General features: G+C 47.3%; 1 protein-coding gene across 1 annotated transcript in view; it reads right to left on the bottom strand.

Annotated features, from left to right (window-relative positions):
* WDR66 (WD repeat domain 66) overlaps window positions 1-15,756 on the bottom strand; it is a 428,322-nt gene that overhangs the window by 362,746 nt on the left and 49,820 nt on the right. The window contains exon 3 of the mRNA XM_030218324.1: window positions 9,793-10,167. Coding sequence (XP_030074184.1) covers window positions 9,793-10,167 — 375 coding nt within the window. The remainder of the gene's footprint in view (window positions 1-9,792; window positions 10,168-15,756) is intronic.

The following is a 15,756-nucleotide window of genomic DNA, read 5'->3' as shown; positions in this document are numbered from 1 at the left end:
TCTGCAAAAAATTCACCAACTGATCTGTAACCTGGCAACTCTCTTGATAAGACTTTGCCCTGATCAACCAGTGGACTAGGATTCCCTGCTTCCTGAGAGCCACTGCTACCACGACCATAATCTTGGTAAAAGTGTGTGGAGCTGTTGCTAGACCACAGGGCAGAGCTCGAAACTGGAAATGTTGACCCAGAATCGCAAACCTCAAAAACTTGTGGTGAGCAGGCCGAATAGGAATATGAAGATAAGCCTCTGTCAGATCTAATGCCGTTAGGAACTCTCCTGTCTGAACTGCCACTATAACTGATCGAAGAGTCTCCATTCGAAAACTTGTGACTCTGAGCCTGATTGACAGCTTTGAGATCTAAAATTTGTCTAAATGAGCCCTCCTTCTTGGGTACGACAAAGTAAATGGAATAACGACCCTGTCCGTACTCGGAAGAAGGGACTGGACAAATAGCCTGAAGATCTAAAAGCCTTTTTAGAATCTCCCGAACCACGCCTGCCTTTTGACGAGAGTGACAGGGACACTCTAGAAAGGCGTCTGAAAGAGGCCTTGCGAATTCTAAGGCATAACCTTCGCGAATAACTTCCCACTGATCTGAAGTAATGTGGGCCCACCTCTGATAGAACTGAGAGAGCTGAGCTCCTATAGGAACCAGAGGAGAGGCCCTCACACCTTCATTGGGAAGAACGGAAGGGGGTACAAAAACCAACGCCTGAGACTCTACCTCCTCTATGGAACCGCGAAAGGACTGCGTCCTACTGAAAAACCAAGACCTCTGAGACTGAGCTCCTTGCCCAGTATGAAATCTATGAAAATCTCTCGCCATACCACGACCAAACAACGAACCCCGACTAGATAGACGAAGCCTATCTTCTGAAAGGCGAGGAACTTTAGATTCTCATAAAGAATGTACCAACTTATCCAATTCTTCTCCAAATAAAAAAGAGCCCCTAAAAGGAAACTTACTGAGCTTGGACTTAGATGCAGCATCCGCCGACCAACCTCGTAACCACAGAGATCGACGAGCTGCAACACCCAAAGCTAAAGATTTAGAAGATGCTCTCAACAGATCATATAAGGCATCTGCCAAGAAAGCAGAACCTGTCTCAATCTTAGCTACCTCTGTATCTATAACCGCAAGATCGTCCGAAGACCTGTCCAGGACTCTCTCTGCCCAGCGAAAACAGGCTCTTGGCCACCAAAGAACCACAAATAGCCGCCTACACCGCCAAAGAAGAAACATCAAAATTATTCTTAAGAAGAGAGTCCAACCTTCTATCTTGAACATCCTGAAGAGCTGTTCCTCCGTCCACAGGAACCGTGTTACATTTGGTAACTGCTGAAACCACCGCATCGACTACGGGAACCTTAAGGATAGCTTTGTCTACTTCTGGCACTGGATAAAGGAGGGACATAGATCTGGCCGGCCGAAAAGCAGAGTCTGGAACCTCCCATTGAGCTTTAATAACATCCCAAATATCCTGATGCATAGGAAAAGTTTTTCTACAAGTCCTAGTGCCTTTAACCAAGAGATCAACTTTACGAATTCTGAAACTGGAGGTTGGTCCTCAAAATGCAAAGTAGAGGAAACCAGAGAGATAAGCTCCTGCAAATCATCCTTATGAAATACTCTAGCTACAGAGGGATCTTCCCCTTGAGAAAAAGATACATCCTCAGGAACAATAGAAGATTGATCCTCCCAAACGTCCTCAGCCAAGACATCATCCTCCTCCTCCAACAAAGGCATCTCCTGATCCTGGTCAAAATAAAGATCCGTCTGAGACTCACAGCCTCTAGACTTTTTTGCAGGAGGAATAGAGGAAGGACAGTCTGCTGACACTCCTGCTGTCCCAGCTTTCTTCATCAAAAATGCCTGGTACATCTGGAGGACAAACTCAGGAGGAAAACCCCCTTCCTGAGTCCCTCCAGAGTCCCTGTCTCTGCTTCACCTAACGTTTGTAAAGGACAAGAAGCAGAACACTCACGAGGAGCAGAGACAGCTGAATTCAAAATGGCCGCCGTTCGCACCACTTTCACAGGCCCCGTATCTACTGGCGAGATAGACGCGTCTGAGGAGACCATGGCGGACCAAGCCGAAGAAGCGGCAACTGCAGAGACCGACGGAGGAGGAGAAGGCAACTATCTTGCACTACTGTACAAAATTTACAAGAACCCGAAGCGCCTACCCCACGGCGCTGGCAGACTAAACACCGCTTCAATTTATCAGCCATAGCAGAGGAAAGCATCACCGAGAGATGAAGCGAAGCGTGCTTTTTTTTTTGTAACAGGCACCACAACGAAAAGAAAAACGGAACTCCCAAGAAAGAGAATATCAAAATTAAAACAAATGCTCGTTTAAGACGTCGGAAAACAAATTCTGACTTCCTCTTTTTTTTTTTTTTTTAAATAACTGATGAAACTCACCCCGCCACGGAGCTGACTGCTCGTTAGCACACAGGGGAAATTTTGTATAAAGAAACGTGGCTGCCTGCTAAGACCCATAAGGGAGGTGTGGTGGGATTTAAATAGGTACTGGGGTTTGGGAGCGGATATATCTGATCTATTACCGTTGCAGGGAAACCCAACATTTACGCCTGGATCTGAGAATCCGGTATTTCGGAGGTGGGCATTACTGGGAATAACAAGGGTAGAACACGTATTAGGGACAAGGGGTGGTCTGCTAAACTTGGGGGCATTGGGGGTAGGAATCAGTGCAAGTCATGAATTTGCATATCAGCAACTAGCTCATTATATTCGGTCTCTCAATATGGAACAGTTGAATTGTGGACATGGGAGGAAAGTCAGAGAGTTCTTTAAGGAGACCCCGGGACAGCGGCCCTCAATATCGAGCCTGCATAAGCTTCTTTGGGTATTAGATCCGCAGAGACATACTGAAGCAATCACCACTCGATGGGCCCGTGACATGCAGAGACCCGGTTTGACTTTAGATTATACAAAGTTGTTGTCCCGAATCCCGGAGATCTCTGTGAATGCGAGTATGCGGGAATGTCAATTTCGAATTCTACATAGGGCTTATATGACCAAGACGCAGCTGTTTAAGATGGGGGGGGTGCCTGATCCACTCTGCTCTAAGTGTCAGCGGCAGGAAGGCACACTGTACCATTGCCTTTGGGGTTGCACTGCCACACAAAAATATTGGCATCAGATCATAGAATATTTGGAGGGGTTGGTACAGTCTCGAATAAGCTTTACTCCTCTGGGGATACTATTTGATAAATATGAGCTTTTTGTCTTCCAGAAGAGGGGCTCGAGACAGTTGATCCGCAGGGCCTGTTTGATGGGGAAAAAAGTGATTATGCATGGGTGGGTCTCTGCGGACCCACCTGATTTTTGGCATTGGAGGAACAGATTTCACAATCTGCTATTGCATGAGCGAAGGGCGGTGGGACCCTCACAGAAGCAGAGGTCACAGTTTCTGGAGACTTGGGGTCCCTATATCCAGTCTCTGACTCCACGCGCGCGCAGCTCAGTGTTAAACGGTTTATAAGTTTTTTTTTTTGTTTTGTTTTTTTTAAGGGGGAGGGGGAATTTAAAGGAGGGGGGAAGGTATAGGATGTATTACTTGGATGCAAATGTGCCTTATTATGGAGAATCTTTAGTTGCATCGTTGAGGGTGGGGGATGGATTCATGGGAGGGGGACAGGGAAGGAGGGGATTACACCTAAAACATAAATTTACTTTGAATTATTCTTGAGTGTTCTGTACATGTAAAAAATCCCATAGAGTATGGACTAGTATTGGAGGGTGTGAACTTACTGCAAAAGCCTATGTTTGTACTTCTTGTGAATGGTGTAATGTTTGCACTGTGTCAGTTGGATCTTAATAAAAGTGTTGAAACATAAAGAAACGTGGCTGTCTCTCCCAAAGGCAGTACACCTTTCCACAGAAAGGGCAGCCCTTCCCTAGTAATGAAGGGCGGTGGGGAGGGACACGGGACACCCGAGTATAACACCCCAGAGGCTGAAAGAAAAACCTCAAATAGAATTCCCAGGCACAGAAGGAAAATAGAAAATAATAAAATAATAAATAATAATAATAAATAATTCTGAAACAAGAGAAAGAGAGAGACTAAAGGGCTCAACTCCTACCTGCTGGGAGATTGAGAAATACTGAGGCTAGTGTCATATGCCCAGGGCTCTCATTGTCTCTCTAGTCTCAGAACTTTCTCAGTCTCCACCTGCTGGTAGGCGTACACAACCCATCAGTCCAATCCTGGTCTGGTCCGGAGGGATGCTAAGGAATCAGTTTATTCAAGGATGTAGGTAAGTCAGGTTCAATGGGTATGAGTAGCTGCACATCATCCGCATTGATGCAGAACTGAGTGTCCATTGACCGAATCAGCTCAGCTAGTGGCTTGAGGTAGACATTGAACAGAATAGGTGACAGTATCGATCCTTGTGGTACCCCACAGGTCAATGTCCATGGTGGTGATGAGTTACTGCCAAAAATTATGGATTGTTTGTTGCCTGTCTGAGAGATAGGATCTGAACCAAGCAAGTACTGTTCCACTGATACCTGTTTCTGTCAGTCGTGCTAGCATATCATAATCCACAGTGTCAAAAGCTGCTGAAGAAGGGGATCCAAGATGGCGTCTTGAGCTGATGTGCGTGAAGCAGTCTCCTTCGCCCGGTGAAACGCTGCACATTCGAATCCCACAGACCCGTAATGGGGAAGAGGAAAGGGAAACCCAATTTGTCTATCTCCACAGGCAGGGTGAATCCCACTCCCATGCGTCAGATGACACTCGAGGAAACGGGACTGCGAGCGCGGGGAACTGGAGCGGCCACTTCGGGAGGTCCGGAAGACCTGTCTGACCAAAGCGCCGAAGGAGTTTCGCTGAGCCCTCCTTCATTAACAGCGACCCCGACCAGGAATGGATAGACCGGCAGCGAGTGAGCAGCGCACAGAACCCGGAAGTCGGACCCCTGCGGCTGAATGTGGAGACCCCGCAGCCTCGTCAACGCCAGAGGGAACATCAGGCCAGGCAGGCTCTCTGTCGGAGAGAAGCTCAGGCGTGCCTTCCTTAAGTTTTGAGGCTTTGAGAAAACCAACGTCTGTTACACTGGAAACAGTATGGGAAGCAATTCAAGCTGTGAACAACACCTTGCAGCAAATCTCAGGTACTTTAAGGGGAGAAGTGGCTGAACTAAAACAGCCATCGTAGAAAGGTCTTCACTAGGAGCGAAAGCGGCAATCTTTGCTGAAGAGAATCCTTCCGGGACGACCACCTCGACAGAAGTGACCTCTGAAGAGGCCTCATATGAGCCTGGCCCAGGGCACCGCCTCTATCGTTGCCGCCATAGATCCAAGAATCTGTAGATAGTCCCTTGCCGACGGCCTCAAATTCTGCAAGAACTGACGAATCTGAGACTGTAACTTGAGGATCCGGGCCGGCAGAAGAAACACGCAACCCTGCCTCGTGTCGAACCGGACCCCCAGATACTCTATCGACTGAGAAGGCTGAAGACGACTCTTCTGCATATTGACAACCCAACCTAGGGACTGCAAGAATTCTACTACCCGAGCTGTCACCTGAACACTCTCGTGGTAAGACTTTGCCCGGATCAACCAATCGTCTAAGTAAGGATGGACTAAAATACCTTCCATTCTGAGAGCTGCAGCTACAACTACCATGACTTTGGTAAACATACGAGGAGCGGTCGCAAGTCCAAAGGGCAGAGCCCAAAACTGAAAATGGTGACCCAGCACTGCAAAACGAAGGAAACATTGATGTGCAGGATGAATAGGAATGTGAAGATAGGCTTCTGTAAGATTGAGAGAAGTCAGAAACTCTCTGGCCCATACTGCAACAATGACGGACCGCAGTCTCCATACGAAAGGAAGGCACTTTGAGGGCTCGATTGACCGCCTTAAGATCTAAAATTGGTCGGAAGGAGTCCTCTTTCTTGGGTACCAGAAAGTAAATGGAGTAACGGCCTTGACGCTGTTCCGCCAAAGGGACCGGACAAATTGCTCGAAGGTCCAGAAGTTTGTGGAGAGTATCTCTGACGGCTCTGGCCTTGACACAAGAACGGCAAGGGGATTCCAGATAAGTGTCTGGCAAAGGATGAGCAAACTCTAAAGCGTACCCGTCTCGAATAACCTCTAGTACCCATTAGTCCGAAGTAATCTGGGCCCACCTCTCCTGAAATTGTGCCAACCGAGCACCTATCTGAACTGGAGGCTGGGCCCACAAACCTTCATTGTTGAGGACGGGAGGAGGAGGAAAAGGAACTCCCTGCCTCTCAACCTCCTCTACGACCTCCCTGAAAGGACTGAGTCCTTTGGAAAAATCTAGAGCGCTGCCCTGGAAAAACTCTGCCCGGTCGATAACGACGAAAATCACAGCCTCTACCACGACCTGAAAAATTGCCATGGCCAGCACCTCTGGGACGATCCTCCGGCAACCTAGGAATCCTAGCCTCACCCAGGCTATGCACCAACTTATCTAATTCCTCACCAAACAGAAAAGAACCCTTAAAGGGAAATTTACTGAGCTTGGACTTAGATGCCGCATGCGCCAAGCATGCAGCCAAAGAGTACAACGGGCCGCGACCGAGAGAGCCATCGACTTAGAAGAAGCTCAAAGCAAATCATAAAAAGCATCCGCCAGAAAGGCTGACCCCATTTCCAGCTTTGCCACTTCATGGTCAATAGCTGAAAGATCATCCGAAGAATGGTCCAAAACTCCTTCTGACCAGCGGAAACAAGCTCTTGCTACTAAGGATCCACAAATCGCAGCCTGCACTGCACGAGCAGAAACATCAAAGGAATTCTTCAGCAAGGATTCAATACAGCAATCCTGGGTATCTCGCAGAGCCATTCCACCATCCACAGGCACAGTATTTCGCTTGGTAACCGCGGAAACTACCGCATCCACTACCGGAGGGCACAGAAGATCTTTATCTGAGTCAGGAACCGGATATAGCCTAACCATAGATCTAGCAAGCCGAAAAGCAGAATCAGGAACCTCCCACTGCGCCTGAATAATATCTCTAATATCCTGATGCATGGGAAAAGACCTTCCTGCTCTGCAAATACCCTTGACCAGCAAATCCACTTTTCTAGGCTCGGCCACCTGGCCATCTTGGTCTTCAAAACGCAGAGTAGAAGAAACCTGAGAAATAAGCTCCTGAAGGTCATCTTTAGGGAAAATCTTTACCACCGAAGGATCCTCCCCCGCAGGAAGAGATTCTTCTTCATCTACTGCCTGATCAAGGTCCTCAGAAAATTGCTCTTCAGGGTACCATGCCTCCTCCTCTAAGGATGCCATGTCCTGATCTGGGCCCAAAGAAACCTCCTGCTCTGCCTCCACAGATTGTCTGACCTGTTTTACAGTCTCAGAAGAACCCTCCAGAGATCTCTTTGCTGGAGGGTCCACAGGAACAGCTTTGTGCAGCAGAAAGGCTTGGTACATCTGTACACAAACTCAGGAGGAAATCCTCCTTCACCAGGAGACAAAACGGGAGTTTGAACAGTAGGCAGAGCAGGCAGAGAGACCTGGGGCGCAGCTCTAAGCGAGACATCTAAAATGGTGGCGTTTCCCACCAAAACCAGCACCGGGAGTGAAGACGTGACCGTCGCAAAAACGCCCGAATCGGACTCCCCCCCCCCCCCCCCCCCCCCCACGACGATATCGACGATTTTCCAGCTCCTGCACCCTGCTCCTCTAAAACTTCTGCAGCAGTGCAGAATTTACATATCCCACTCGCCCCGAGGCCCTGATGCTGACATATGGAGCACCACCGAAGTTTCTCCAACATCGCTATCAGCTGATTTCAAAGAAAGAACCAAAGGCGCCTTTAAACAGAAACAACAGAGGAGCTGCCCTGCTTGCTTAAATCCAACCAAATAGCAGCCCTGCTGCAAACAGTGGACCTAATGGCCCATTTTTTGTTTTTAAAGCAGCTGCTTCTCCCTGCCTCCAAAGCTCTTCCCACGAAGAGCTTGAGGAAACTTTATCTTTTTTTTTCAACTATTGAATGCTTACTAAAGCACCAAGAATATCAGGGAGGCTATGGGGGGAGGGACTCGGCCACCCGAGTGTAACACCCCCGAGGCACTAAGAGACCCCCAGGGACCTGTGCTTCTAGGAGCAGGTTGTTTGGGGGGTTTTTTTTCTTAAGATGCACAGAATAAATACCAAAACCTTTTACATTAAAGAGAAAAAAATACAGAATATAGAAAATAATAAGACTGAAGGGCTCACCACCTTCCACCTGCTGGAGTCTGAACTTACTGGATCTTTCTCTAGCCGGCAAGGGCTCTTATTGGCTCGCTAGAGTCACAGATTTCTTCTCAGTCTCCACCTGCTGGAAGGCGTGCACAACCCATCAGTCACATTCTGGACCGGTCCGGAGGGATGCTAAAGAATGATGTTTTTGTTGTGATTGATTAGATATATTTTATTTGTTTCAATTTGCTTATATTTTAATAATGTTGTTTGCTGATTTTATCATTGTGATTAATTCAATATTTTATCTGTTTCTTATTAGTTTCTAACCACTCACGCAGCCGTAGGGTGAAACGTAGCCACGTTGGGTATCTAATAAATTTGCCCAGCAATCCTATATCTTTGGTCTGCTTTTTGCTTGCTAACAATTGTTATGCTCATAATTATCTGTTCAAACTCTGGGAGTTTATCTGGCTGGCAGTATTTTATATAATAACTTTATAAAGGCTTTGGTGTGCGTAAACCCTGTTTTATGTGCATAAAATGTCTCGTATATAATTACCCGGGGTAATGAACAGTAAAAGTATGTTCAGTGACAAGAAGGCATGTATTTCGATCCGTGTGTAGTTGTATTCAGGGGTGCAGTGTGGATGGAGCGTGGGCAGAGTCATAAAGTATACATGTTGTTTATGAAACACATGAGTATCAGATGCACATTCATTTATACCTACTCCCAAGTGGGTATACATGCAAATGGCTATATTTTAGCTATGATTTTTCCAGGTTTTGTAAGATTACTTTATAAAAACACATAGAGGTGTATTTTCAAAGCACTTATATTTACAAAGTTTCACAGCAACCTATGGAACTTTGTAAGTCTGTGCTTTGAAAATGAACCTCATAGGCAGCCATGTTGTCACTGTCACATAGCCCAAAATAAGCTGCTGCCTGGGCTTCACAAAGAAGCAACCCGTTATGAAATTACCCCTCACTTGTCTCCTGCCAGCATGTACAGAGATCCCTCTTGTGCATCAGCACTGTGGTAAGAATGACTGTATAATATAACCGATTTATATGTTTGACAAGGCTAGCGGATAATTTTTCTTCACTCTCATTTTTTAATACATTCTTATTAACACGGACCCTGATATTCAGCCAGTGGCAATCAGCGTTTTGTTGACTGCCATTGGCGTTATCCCCGAAAATTCAATGCTGGGCCATTTGTGGGCTCCGTCACTGAATTTCTGAGTTTACAGAACCAGTGAAAGCTTAGCCGATTAAGTGCAATATTCAGCAATTAACTGGCTATAGTGAACAGCATAAAGATAGGACTGATTTTTATGCGGATACCTTGACCAGCTGAATATTGGCACTTAACAGGCAAGTGCTGAATCTGCCCCCAAACACCCCCAAAATAGTCAGTTTCAAGTTGAGTACTAACTGGACATTTTTGGCAGCACTACCCAGTTAAGTACTGCTGAATATGACTGGTTAGCCCCAAACAAGTGATTTAACTGGCCAGAAGCCATTTCTGGTCGGTTAAATCACTTTGAATATCGGCCCGGACATCTTTAAAAATGTTCAAAATACTCACAAGTGGATCTGTACCCTCACTGGCCTTGGTCTCATCAAACACAGTCCTGGGAGTGGCAGAATATACTAAAGAGACCTCAGAAGGAACTATGATGGAAAGGTTTCTTTCTTCTCTCTCTCTTTGGATCTCTTTAGCTTCTTCTCTAATGGAACTCTCCTGCTTTGTCGAGAGCTCTCCATCAGGCTCACTTCCCCGAGGCCCCTGCAGCTTATCCTGCTTGATGCTCCCAACTGGTGGCATAGCTGTAATAGGCTCCTCAGGATCCTCTCTTGTCACAAGTTCCTCTTCTCCAGAATCCACTGATTGTTCTTCTATTTCTTTATATTCCGGGAATATTTCCTCTTCTAGAGGCTCACTGGTGTTGGATATAGTTTCCTAGATAAAATAGGTTTCTTTAAAGAAATATGTTGCAAATTCATGTCTCCCTATTGAACTGTTAAATTTCATTGCTACTTTCCCATTACCATGAAGGTATAGTAAAGAATACCCAGTTTGATTCACGGTCAAGAGGATTTGATTTAGATATCTGTATTTCAGTGCTTTTGTATTTTGTCTTCTGGCAATGATAGTGACCCAATAGAAATGTATATTAAAAAAAACAGAGTTTGAAAATATTAGTAAATGACATGGAGAGGCATTTTCAATATGACGTCCAAGTCTAACTTTTAATGTTTTGCTCAAAGTGTCCAAACTTCAAGTGGGGAATATAGCCATTTTCAAAGGAGAAATTAGTTCTTACCTGCTAATATGCTTTCCTTTAGTCCCTCTGGACCAGACCACAATGTGACTGATGGGTTGTGCATGCCTTCCAGCTGGTAGAGACTGAGAACTCTAACTCTAGGGAGAGCCAGAACCCCTGCCAGCTAGAGACAGATCCAGTATTACCGTAAAAAAGAAGAAAAAAGAGCAGAGGAACCTTCTGTGCATCTGTGAACCTGAGCAGCCACAGGCACTACGTCAGCAAAGAGCACATGCCTCTTAATGTGCTCATTGAATGTACAAAGATAAATAGAGCACAGTGTCTCCTTTTCCTTTTTGTTTGTTTTTTTTTTAAACAATGCAACAGCAAACTTGCAACACAGCTCAAAAGATAACCAAACTTTCAGAAAAGAGCTAAACAGACCAGACAATCTGAGGGAGGGATCTGGGCCGATCCGGAGGGACTAAAGAAAAGCAAATTAGCAGGCAAAAACTAATTTCTCCTTCCTTAGCGTCCCTCTGGACCAGCCCAGAATGTGACTGATGGGAAGTAACAAAGCAGTATGATCATGGGAAGGAACCAACCAAACCAGCTGTGAGAACATTCGCACCAAAAAAAAGGCAAGATGACAAATTGCTGCCTTACAAATTTCCAAAGACGGCACCAGAAAATGTTCCACCCACGAAGCCACCTGTCCCCTGGTAGAGTGCACCTTTACCCCCTCCAGAAAAGGTTTACGGAGAGAAGATAAGCAAAAGCTATCATCTCCTTGAGCCAACGGGAAATAGTAGTTTTAGAAGCCGCGAACCCCCAATCAGAAGAAACAGACGATCTGTCCAACAAAATTCCTTTGTAGACTTCAAATATTGTTTCAGAACTCTTCGGACATCAAGATACTTCAAGCAACGCTGATCTTTCAAACCTGAAGAAGAACCGATGAAAGGCAAATCCACCGATTGAGACACGTGGAACAGAGATAAAACCTTAGGAAGGAAGGAAGTAATGGGGCGCAAATCCACCTGATCCTTAGCAAACTCCAAAAACGGAGACCTACAAGAGAGAGCCTGCAACTGACACTCACCTAGCCGAGGCAATGGCCACTAGAAACACCACCTTGAGAGTCAAATCCTTTAAAGTACAGGAAGCCAAAGGCTCAAACGGAGACTTCATGAGGACTGAGAGAACCAAATTAAGATCCTACAATGGAAAGATCAACCGGGAGGGAGGATGTATGAGAAACATCTGGATGGGAAGCTAAGGCCTTTCCCCTGATTTCGTCCCCGAAAACAGGACAAGGCAGCAATTTGTACTTGAAGTGAGGCCAGCGCCAGGCCTTTGTACAAACCTCACTGTAAAAATTCCAAAACTCTGCACTACCAACACCTGAAAGGGAGAGATGTTCATCAGCACAATATGCTTCAAAAATTCTCTGATATAATTAAGAGATGTACACTGACGCCTAGACTGAAGAATCGTGGCAACCACACTCGCAGAATAGCCTCTCCTTGTCAGCCGTGCCCGCTCAAGAGCCAAGCTGTAAGACAAAATGTATTGAACTTTTTCAGGATCTTGCCAGGTATTTGTTACCTGGATTGGCCACTGCTGGAAAATAGGATGCTGGGCTTGATGGACCTTTGGTCTGTCTCAGTGTGGCAATACTTATGTACTTATGACCCAAGTCTGGATGAGACACTGCGCCCTGCACAAGGAGACTGAGAGATTCCTGAAACCTGATAGGCGAGTCAACTAGAAGGCGCCAAAGATCGGCGTACCAAGGCCTGCAAAGCCAGTCCAGTGTCACCAAGATTACTCGGCCCCTGTGCGTCTCGATCTTCTGAAGTAGATTAGAGGCCACAGGGGAAATGCACAGAGAAGACCTTCTGGCCAAGGCTGAAGAAGCACATCTACTCCCTGTGCCTTGAGAGCCATCCAGCGACTTAAATAAAGAGGCAGTTTCGCATTGAGAGTGGATGCGAAAAGATTCATTATCGGAAGACCCTAGTGCTCTATCACTGCTTGAAACGCTACTTCGAGCGCCCACTCTCCAGAATCTTGAGTTTCAAATGAGGAAGTCTGACTAAACATTCTCTATACCCGCTACATGAGCCACTGATAGAGCCACTAGATGTAATTCTGCCTGACTCATGAGCTGCGCCATTTCCCGTTCCAACTGATAACTCCGCGTCCCTCCTTGTCGATGAAACACCTGGACAGCCAGCCGAATCGCTCTGGTTTCCAAGAGATTCATCAAGCAAGTAGTCTCCGACCAAGACCAAAGACCTTGAGCATACAGCCCCTGACAGTAAGCTCCCCAGCCCTTAAGACTGGCATCTGTTGCAACTACTATCCATCGCGGTGGATCCAGAGGCATTCCCCCTGGACAGATTGTTCGTTCAAAGCCACCAGCAGAGAGTGCTTCATACGTGCACCAAGAGGGGAAATCTCTTCATCAGAGAATCCCTCTGCGGCAACCACCTAGAGAGCAATGACTGTTGAAGAGATCTCATGAGTGCTCTTGCCCACTAAACTGCCTCTATTGTTGCCGCCATAGAACCCAATACTTGAAAATAATTCTTGCACACGGCACTGAAATCTGCAACAACTGCCGAATACGAGAATACAACTTGAGGATTCGGGCCTGAGGAAGAAGAACCCAACCCTGACGAGTGTCAAAATACCCCCCCAGATTATCCACTGACTGGGCTGGATGCAGGTGACTCTTTTGCACATAGACTACCCAAGGGATTGCAAGAAGCTTACCACTCTCTCCGTGGCTTGTACACTCTCCTGAAATGACTTTGCTCTGATCAGCCAATCGTCCAGGTAAGGATGTACTAGAACTCCCTCTGTTCTGAGGGCCGCCGCCACTACCACCATAACTTTGGTAAACGTGAGGGGCAGTTGCCAGTCCGAAAGGCAGTGCTCCAAACTGATAGTGCATGCCAACACCGCAAAACACAGAAAGCGTTGGTGCATGGTCCAAATAGGAATGTGCAAATAGACCTCTGTGAGATCTAGGGCAGTCAAAAATTCTCTGGTCCGAACCGCCACTATGAACGACCGAAGCATCTACATACAAAAGTGGACACTCCGAGAGCTTGATTGACCGCTTTGAGATCTAAGATCGGCCTGAAAGAACCCTCCTTCTTTGGAATGACGAAGTAAATGGAATACTGACCCTGTCTGAGCTCTGAAGAGGGAACTGGACAAACTGCCTGAAGGTCGAGAAGCCTCTGCAGAGTATCCCTGACCACCCTCGCCTTGAAACGAGAACGGCAGGGAGACTCTAGGAAGGCGTACCCTAACTCTAAGGTGTACCCTTCTCGAATAAAGGGTATGATACATACCTGTAGCAGTTGTTCTCCGAGGACAGCAGGCTGATTGTTCTCACGACTGGGTTGACGTCCGCGGCAGCCCCCACCAACCGGAAGAAGCTTCGCGGGACGGTCGGCACGCAGGCCACGCCCACCGCGCATGCGCGGCCGCCTTCCCGCCCGTGCGCGACCGCTCCCGCCAGTTGAATGACAAGCAATAAAATATGAAACACACAACTCCAAAGGGGAGGAGGGAGGGTAGGTGAGAACAATCAGCCTGCTGTCCTCGGAGAACAACTGCTACAGGTATGTATCATACCCTTTCTCCGAGGACAAGCAGGCTGCTTGTTCTCACGACTGGGGTATCCCTAGCTCTCAGGCTCACTCAAAACAATAACCCAGGTCAATTGAACCTCGCAACGGCGAGGGTACAACAGAAATTGACCTACGAAGAACAACTAACTGAGAGTGCAGCCTGACCAGAATAAATTCGGGTCCTGGAGGGTGGAGTTGGATTTACACCCCAAACAGATTCTGCAACACCGACTGCCCGAACCGACTGTCGCGTCGGGTATCCTGCTGGAGGCAGTAATGAGATGTGAATGTGTGGACAGATGACCACGTCGCAGCCTTGCAGATCTCTTCAATAGTGGCTGACTTCAAGTGGGCCACCGACGCTGCCATGGCTCTGACACTATGAGCCGTGACATGACCCTCAAGAGTCAGCCCAGCCTGGGCGTAAGTGAAGGAAATGCAATCTGCTAGCCAATTGGAGATGGTGCGTTTCCCGACAGCGACCCCTAGCCTGTTAGGGTCGAAAGAAATAAACAATTGGGCGGACTGTCTGTTGGGCTGTGTCCGCTCCAAGTAGAAGGCCAATGCTCTCTTGCAGTCCAATGTGTGCAACTGACGTTCAGCAGGGCGGGTATGCGGCCTGGGGAAGAATGTTGGCAAGACAATTGACTGGTTAAGATGGAACTCCGACACCACCTTCGGCAGGAACTTTGGGTGAGTGCGGAGCACTACTCTGTTGTGATGAAATTTAGTATATGGAGCATGAGCTACTAGGGCTTGAAGCTCACTGACCCTACGAGCTGAAGTAACTGCCACCAAGAAAATGACCTTCCAGGTCAAGTACTTCAGATGGCAGGTATTCAGTGGCTCAAAAGGAGGTTTCATCAGCTGGGTGAGGACGACGTTGAGATCCCATGACACAGTAGGAGGCTTGATAGGGGGCTTTGACAAAAGCAAGCCTCTCATGAATCGAACGACTAAAGGCTCTCCAGAGATGGCTTTACCTTCCACACGATAATGGTAAGCACTAATCGCACTAAGGTGATTCCTTACTGAGTTGGTCTTGAGGCCAGACTCTGATAAGTGCAGAAGGTATTCAAGCAGGTTCTGTGCAGGGCAAGAACGAGGTTCTAGGGCCTTGCTCTCACACCAAACGACAAACCTCCTCCACTTGAAAAAGTAACTCTTTTTAGTGGAATCCTTCCTAGAGGCAAGCAAGACCCGAGAGACACCCTCAGACAGACCCAACGCAGCGAAGTCTACGCCCTCAACATCCAGGCCGTGAGAGCCAGGGATTGAAGGTTGGGGTGCAGCAACGCTCCGTCGTTCTGCAAAATGAGAGTCGGAAAACACTCCAATCTCCACGGTTCTTCGGAGGACAACTCCAGAAGAAGAGGGAACCAGATCTGACGGGGCCAAAAGGGCGCTATCAGAATCATGGTGCCGCGGTCTTGCTTGAGCTTCAGTAAGGTCTTCCCCACCAAAGGTATGGGAGGATAAGCATACAGGAGGCCGGTCCCCCAATGAAGGAGAAAGGCATCTGACGCTAGCCTGCCGTGTGTCTGAAGTCTGGAACAGAACAGAGGCAGCTTGTGGTTGGTCTGAGAGGCGAAAAGATCCACCGAGGGGGTGCCCCACTCTCGGAAGATCTTGCGT

This window comes from Microcaecilia unicolor, chromosome 11, assembly GCF_901765095.1.
Source record: "Microcaecilia unicolor chromosome 11, aMicUni1.1, whole genome shotgun sequence".
Classification (NCBI taxonomy): Eukaryota; Metazoa; Chordata; class Amphibia; order Gymnophiona; family Siphonopidae; genus Microcaecilia; species Microcaecilia unicolor.
The sequence above is the reverse complement of the archived record's forward strand: the minus strand, read 5'-3'. Positions and strand labels throughout refer to the sequence as shown.